Consider the following 7,500-nt stretch of genomic DNA (forward strand, 5'->3'; position numbering starts at 1 on the left):
CACAACTTTGTCCCTGACCTGTTTGGAGAGCTCCTTGGTCTTCACAGTACTGCTTGCTTGGTGGTGCCCCTTGCTTAGGGGTGTTGCAGACTCTGTGGGCTTTCAGAACAGGTGTATATATACTGGGATCATGTAAAACTTAGATTGCACACAGGTGGACTTCATTTAACTAATTATGTGACTTCTGAAGGTAATTGGTTGCACCAGATCTTATTTAGGGGCTTCATAGCGAAGGGTGTGAATACATATGCACGCACCACTTTTAAGTTGTTTTTTTTAATACTTTTTTGAAACAAGTTATTTTTTTAATTCCACTTCAACAATTTGGATTATTTTGTGTATGTCCATTACATGAAATCCAAATAGAAATCAATTTAAATTACAGGTTGTAATGCAACAAAATAGGAAAAACACCAAGGGGGATGAATACTTTTGCAAGGCACCGTACGTATACACGCACACACAATCAAATTGTAAAGTGATCAAATACTAAATGATATACTACGAATTTTGATCATAGAAATATTAGGATTTTTCATGATATGTTTATTTCTCCCCAATACCAGTGAGTGACCCTACCTTCTTCCGCTTTACCACTCTCCCTCTCTCTGTCTTTCTTTCTTTCTGTCTTTCTTTCTTTCTTTCTTTCTTTCTTTCTTTCTGTCTGTCTGTCTGTCTGTCTGTCTGTCTGTCTGTCTGTCTGTCTCTCTCTCTCTCTCTCTCTCTCTCTCTCTCTCTCTCTCTCTCTCTCTCTCTCTCTCTCTCTCTCTCTCTCAGCCACACAACGAGGAGGAGGACAATGAAGAAGAGTGAAGCCAGACATATGCCGGAGCTACCGCGGGGCGGAGATGAGTTGGCACAAGACGAACAGGTCTACAGCAGAAGGGTAGGTGTGTTTGAGTGTGTTTGTTGTATTAACTTTATAGACGTTATGTATAGTACATCTCTACTGTAGTTATACTGCATTCATTATGTTCCCTGTACAGAAACAGCTGGAAGATTATCTGAACAAGCTACTAAGGATGGCCATGTACAGGAAATACTACCATACTGTGAGTACTACTCATAGAATTAGGAATTACAATACTAGAATGGACATGAACCTTCTTATGCTGGTCAGGGAGTTGGTCAACCATGGTTTTCCAGTGCTGTGATAAGATATTGTGTAAATTACAGAATTTGAAGAATTTATCTGGACTGGATTTGTGTTAACTAGCCAGACCCTTTTTGAGGATAGATTTTTTTTTAATTAACTGCCAATATGCCAACATTCTATTCAAACAATTCAGCCAATCCACAGCCATACACTGTCTCAAATCAGTTGATGATAGGACTTCTGATATTGTATCATATAATGGCACTCTCAGCTTTCCAAGAAATCTGAGACATGTACGGTCTGTTTACATATATTTAGAGGCTATTTATATAAAAAAATGTGTATAAAACCTGTATAAACTGTATTAATGATTATATGACAATATTTTAGGTTGACAGAAATTCTATTACACAATTTCTGATACATCACATGCCTTACTTGTATTTTCCTGCATAAGTAAAACCAGGATTAGACCTCTACTATCATTCGTTGCAACTAGACTGGTTTTGAATTTCTCCCTGAACAAGATGGCTGCCATTTTGGCCCCATTACGTAACGTTGAGGGTTGATGGCATAGCCCCTCTAGTAATATAAATGGATCTCTATGGTACTACTAAACTAGACTAGACTAGACTATAGGCGACCGGAGCTGGAACTGGAACGACTACTACTTCTCTCTTTATCTAATACCCATTAATACGGTTCCTCTCTCTCCTCAGATGGAGTTTATAGACGTCAGCCAGATGTCCTTCATCCATGACCTGGGACCTAAAGGACTGTGAGGAACAACAGATTTATTGACACTGTCTTTATGACTGCGCCGTCATGCCCGTTGTTATTGGAATAGCTGAAAACAGATTTGTTTTGTTTTGTGTATTCATCTGTTAAACGTGTTTCAGGGAGGGGATGATACACAAGCGTTCTGGAGGTCATCGTATCCCAGGCTTGAACTGCTGTGGTCACAGTGAAGTCTGCTACCGCTGGTCTAAACGGTTAGTCCACACACGTACAAACACAATGCACGCACAAACATGCACTCACACACACTGATGTATCTCTCCCTGCGTGTGTGTGTGTGTGTGTGTGTGTGTGTGTGTGTGTGTGTGTGTGTGTGTGTGTGTGTGTGTGTGTGTGTGTGTGTGTGTGTGTGTGTGTGTGTGTGTAGCTGGTTGGTGGTGAAGGATTCGTTCCTCTTCTACATGAAGCCAGACTCAGGAGCCATTTCCTTTGTTCTCCTGTTGGACAAAGAGTTCAGCGTCAAAATGGACTCCAAAGACACAGAGACCAAATACGGAGTACGCATCGACAGCCTCTCCAGGTGTGGTGTGTGTATGTGTGTGTGTACAGACATGCTAGGAGGTGGGGCCAGGAGATTAAGGAGTTAACTCTGTGTGTGTGTGTGTGTGTGTGTGTGTGTGTGTGTGTGTGTGTGTGTGTGTGTGTGTGTGTGTGTGTGTGTGTGTGTGTGTGTGTGTGTGTGTGTGTGTGTGTGTGTGTGTGTGTGTACGTGCGTGTAGGTGCCTTGTACTGAAGTTGAACAGCTACAGACATGCTCGGTGGTGGGGCCAGGCGATAGAAGACTTTGTCCGTAAACACGGGAGGGCGTTTCTACGAGACCATCGATTTGGTTCCTTTGCCCAGGAGGAGCAGAACATCCCTGCCAAATGGTAACTATGGAAACTGGGAAACAACAATCGACCCCCCCAAAAAATAAAATTACTCAGGTAAAGTTTAGTAGTTAGATGTAAGTTTAGTCAATGTTAAGTTTAGTAGTTAGATATAAGTTTAGTCAATGTTAAGTTTAGTAGTTAGATGTAAGTTAAGTCAATGTTGAGTTTAGTAGTTAGATATAAGTTTAGTCAATGTTAAGTTTAGTAGTTAGATGTAAGTTTAGTCAATGTTAAGTTTAGTAGTTAGATGTAAGTTTAGTCAATGTTAAGTGTGTGTGTCTGTGAGCTTTTCTCTATGCCTGTCTGTGGAGAATGTATTTCTGTAGCCAACATCATGTGGGTTTTTTGACTGGAACTGTCTACTGGCGTCTGCATCTAAAATACTAAAATACTGCATCTAAAATATGTCATGATAAATGAGGAACTAGAAGGTGTCGACCACAGTGTGTGTGTGTGTGTGTGTGTGTGTGTGTGTGTGTGTGTGTGTGTGTGTGTGTGTGTGTGTGTGTGTGTGTGTGTGTGTTTGTGTGTGTGTGTGTGTGTGTAGGTATGTGAATGGGAAGACCTACATGGAGGACGTAGCCGATGCTCTGGAAGAAGCTAAAGAAGAGATCTTCATCACTGACTGGTGGTACGTGTATGTGTGTGTATTTACGTGTATGTGTGTGTGTGTATATATGTGTGTGTGTTTACGTGTATGTGTGTGTGTATATATGTGTGTGTATGTGTGTTTACGTGTATGTGTGTGTATATGTGTTTACGTGTATGTGTGTATATATGTGTGTGTGTATATATATGTGTGTGTGTGTGTGTGTGTGTGTGTGTGTGTGTGTGTGTGTGTGTGTGTGTGTGTGTGTGTGTGTGTGTGTGTGTGTGTGTGTGTGTGTGTGTGTGTGTGTGTGTGTGTGTGTGTGTGTGTGTGTGTGTGTAGGGAAATAGACATTGTCGGCAGCAGTTAGAGTGTGAATACTCACCGCAACATAACACAGCTACATGTCATCCCCCAAGCAGACTGTAAATGCAGTCTATATATGTGGTGTATTTGACCAGTCCCAGATCAAAACCCTGTACAGTATTCTTACAGTCGACTCCTGATAAGTGAGATTGTGTAAATGTGTGGTAGTGTAATGTAATGCTACCTGTACACCTGTTGGCAGTGGTGTAAAGTACTTAAGGAAACATACTAGTAGTTTTTTAGTGTATCTGTACTTTACTTTACTATTTATGTTTTTGGCAACCTTTACTTTTATTTCACTACATTCCTAACGAAAATAATGTGCTTTTTACTCCATACATTTTCCCTGACACCCAAAAGTACTCGTTACATTTTGGCAGGAAAATGGTCCAATTCACACACTTATCAACAGAACATCCCTGGTCATCCCTACTGCCTCTGATCTGGCGGACTCACTAAACACAGATGCTTCTTTTGTAAATGATGTCTGAGTGTTGGAGCGTGCCCTGGCTATCCGTCAATAAAAAAAAAAAAGAATATTGTGCGGTCTGGTTTGTTTAATATAAGGAAGTTGAAATGATTTATTATTTACTTTAACTTTTGATACTTAAGTATATTTTAGCAATTATATTTACTTTTGATACATAAGTATATTTAAAACCAAATCCTTTCAGACTTTTACTCAAGTAGTATTTTACTGGGTGACTTTCACTTTTACTTCAGTCATTTTCTGTTAAGGTATCTTTACTTTTACTCAAGTATGACAATGTAGTACTTTTTTCCACTGCTGCCTGTTGGCAGAGGGTCCTAAGGAGTATCTGTAACCTTAGAGGACTCATGTTACTCACCTGGCTCACCTCTCACTACACTAGTAGGGGGGAGTAGGATGAGGTCAACTGAAGCATATGTGATGTACGTCGACTTCCATTCAAATACTTTGGCTAAATATTCATCCCTGGAGCTAATCAGACAGTGTACAATGCAAAGTAGTTTGCTCATCAAACTGGTTGAACAGGTTACCGCATTTCACTAATAGGTTTTGGTGTGTGTGTGTGTGTGTGTGTGTGTGTGTGTGTGTGTGTGTGTGTGTGTGTGTTTGTGTGTGTGTGTGTGTGTGTGTGTGTGTGTGTGTGTGTGTGTGTGTGTGTAGGTTGAGTCCAGAGATCTTCCTGAAGAGGCCAGTTGTGGAGGGAAACAAATGGAGACTGGACTGCATCCTCAAACGCAAAGCAGTGAGTTTACACTTGTTTTTCCAGATTACATTTCTACCCACTGATACCCCAATATCACATGTTAGCTAATATAATAGGAACGTTGGAATTGGCCCATAGACCATCTCTCACTCTCTCTGTCTCTCTCTCTCTCTCTCTCTCACTTTCTCTCTGTCTCTCTCTCTCTGTCTCTCTCTCTCTGTCTCTCTCTCTCTCTCTCTCTCTCTCTCTCTCTCTCTCTCTCGCTCTCTCTCTCTCTCTCTCTCTCGCTCTCTCTCTCTCTCTCTCTCTCGCTCTCTCTCTCACTCGCTCTCTCACTCGCTCTCTCGCTCTCTCTCTCTCTCTCTCTCTCTCTCTCTCTCTCTCTCTCTCTCTCTCTCTCTCTCTCGTTCTCTCTCCCCCAACAGCAACAGGGGGTTCATATCTTTGTGATGCTGTATAAGGAGGTGGAGCTAGCTCTGGGCATCAACAGTGAATACAGCAAGAGAACACTAATGCACCTGCACCCCAACATCAAGGTAGGAGTGTGTGTGTGTCTGTGTGTGTCTGTGTGTGTGTCTGTGTCTGTGTGTGTGTCTGTGTGTGTGTCTGTGTCTGTGTCTGTGTCTGTGTCTGTGTATTAAATGTGTGTTTGTTTTACTTTCAGGTGATGCGCCACCCGGACCATGTGTCGTCGTCTGTCTACCTGTGGGCGCATCATGAGAAGATCATCGTCGTCGACCAATCAGTGGCCTTCGTTGGCGGGATCGACCTGGCGTACGGTCGCTGGGACGACCGAGAGCATCGCCTGACAGATGTGGGGAGTGTGACACGCTCTGTTGCCCTGGAGATGGAGCAGGTCAGACACACACACACACACACACACACACACACACACACACACACACACACACACACACACACACACACACACACACACACACACACACACACACACACACACACACACACACACAAACTTGGAATAGCAAAAACCTTTTGAGCTTACATAAAACCACAAAAATAAGTGACCCTAACCTTTATTCTCACCTTCAGTCTCAGAGCTCTACCCACCATCCCTCCAGTAGGGGAGTGTCCTCTACTGATGGTGCCACAAATAGCAATGGAGGCAACCAATCACTGCCTGGCAACCCAGGGGTGGAGCTTCCACGGCTGAAGGGGATTGGTCGAACCAGGAGGATGCACTTCTCCCTGGTCAAACACCTCCACAAACACACTCTGCAGCATGCAGACAGCATCAGCTCCTTGGACAGCGCTGGTACGTTTGTGTGTGTGTGTGTGTGTGTGTGTGTGTGTGTGTGTGTGTGTGTGTGTGTGTGTGTGTGTGTGTGTGTGTGTGTGTGTGTGTGTGTGTGTGTGTGTGTGTGTGTGTGAAGGGGTTGCTGATCTGTGTGTCACTGATCTGACCCCGCTCTCTTTCTTTCTCTGTTATTTTCGACCACTGTGTGTGTGTGTGTGTGTGTGTGTGTGTGTATGTGTGTGTGTGTGTGTGTGTGTGTGTGTGTGTGTGTGTGTGTGTGTGTGTGTGTGTGTGTGCAGGCAGTGGTTCAGTGCGGAGCCTCCAGACAGGTGTAGGAGAGCTGAGGGGTAACACCAGGTTTTGGCATGGAAAAGACTACTGCAACTTTGTCTACAAGGACTGGATACAGCTGGAGAAACCCTTCGATGGTAGGACACACACACACACACAAGAGAGAGAGAATGGAACAGAGAAAGACAGAGAGGGGGATCAGAACAGTCACACACACACACACAACCCCTCCCTACCACACACAAACAAACACACACACACACACACTCACACACGCTAGCGCACACACTACATTCTTTGACTGTAGTTTTCCTCTAATGATGCTAATGACCTCACCTCAACATCAACTGTTGATGTGTTTCTCTCCTTCTCTCTCTCCCTCTCCTTCTCTCTCTCCTTCTCGCTCTCTTTCCCCCCCTCCATCCCTCCCTCCCTCTACCTCTCGTCTCTCTCCCTCTCCTTCTTTCTCTCTTTCTCCCCCTCCGTCCCTCCCTCCCTCTACCTCTCGTCTATCTCCCTCTCCTTCTCTCTCTCTTTCCCCCCCTCCGTCCCTCTCTCCCTCCCTCTCTCTCTCCCCCATCCCTCCCTTCCTCCCTCCCTCTCCTTCTCTCTCTCTTTCCCCCCCTCCGTCCCTCTCTCCCTCTCTCTCCCTCCCTCCCTCCCTCCCTCCCTCCCTCCCTCCCTCCCTCCCTCCCTCCCTCCCTCCCTCTCTTTCTCCTTCTCTCTCTCTCTCCCCCTCCCTCCCTCCCTCCCTCCCTCCCTCCCTCTCTCTCCCCCATCCCTTGCTCCCTCCCTCTCTTTCTCCTTTTCTCTCTCCAGACTTCATTGACAGGTACACCACTCCCAGGATGCCGTGGCATGACATCTCCTCTGTGGTCCATGGGAAAGCTGCGAGGGACGTGGCCAGACACTTCATACAGCGCTGGAACTTCTGTAAGGTCAGACACAGCACACACCCGTTACCGTACTTCAAGTGCCTCGTTGAATTGAGAGCCCCTTTTCCACGTCTGTCTATTCTCTCTTTCTCTCTGTAGATA

At 44.6% G+C, this 7,500-nt stretch overlaps 1 protein-coding gene across 3 annotated transcripts in view; it reads left to right on the forward strand.

Moving 5' to 3' along the window:
- Window positions 1-7,500, forward strand: part of LOC129859782 (phospholipase D1-like) — a 22,177-nt gene that overhangs the window by 6,563 nt on the left and 8,114 nt on the right. For all 3 annotated transcript variants that reach the window (XM_055929895.1, XM_055929893.1, XM_055929892.1), the window contains 14 exons: window positions 778-886; window positions 987-1,052; window positions 1,816-1,874; window positions 1,996-2,088; window positions 2,262-2,414; window positions 2,614-2,763; window positions 3,314-3,397; window positions 4,872-4,953; window positions 5,340-5,450; window positions 5,579-5,770; window positions 5,968-6,190; window positions 6,472-6,600; window positions 7,283-7,401; window positions 7,498-7,500. The exon at window positions 7,498-7,500 is cut by the window's right edge and continues 111 nt beyond it. In XM_055929895.1, the coding sequence (XP_055785870.1) occupies window positions 778-886; window positions 987-1,052; window positions 1,816-1,874; window positions 1,996-2,088; window positions 2,262-2,414; window positions 2,614-2,763; window positions 3,314-3,397; window positions 4,872-4,953; window positions 5,340-5,450; window positions 5,579-5,770; window positions 5,968-6,190; window positions 6,472-6,600; window positions 7,283-7,401; window positions 7,498-7,500 (1,573 nt within the window). The remainder of the gene's footprint in view (window positions 1-777; window positions 887-986; window positions 1,053-1,815; window positions 1,875-1,995; window positions 2,089-2,261; window positions 2,415-2,613; window positions 2,764-3,313; window positions 3,398-4,871; window positions 4,954-5,339; window positions 5,451-5,578; window positions 5,771-5,967; window positions 6,191-6,471; window positions 6,601-7,282; window positions 7,402-7,497) is intronic.

The sequence above is a fragment of the Salvelinus fontinalis genome, chromosome 7 (genome assembly GCF_029448725.1).
Source record: "Salvelinus fontinalis isolate EN_2023a chromosome 7, ASM2944872v1, whole genome shotgun sequence".
Lineage (NCBI taxonomy): Eukaryota > Metazoa > Chordata > Actinopteri > Salmoniformes > Salmonidae > Salvelinus > Salvelinus fontinalis.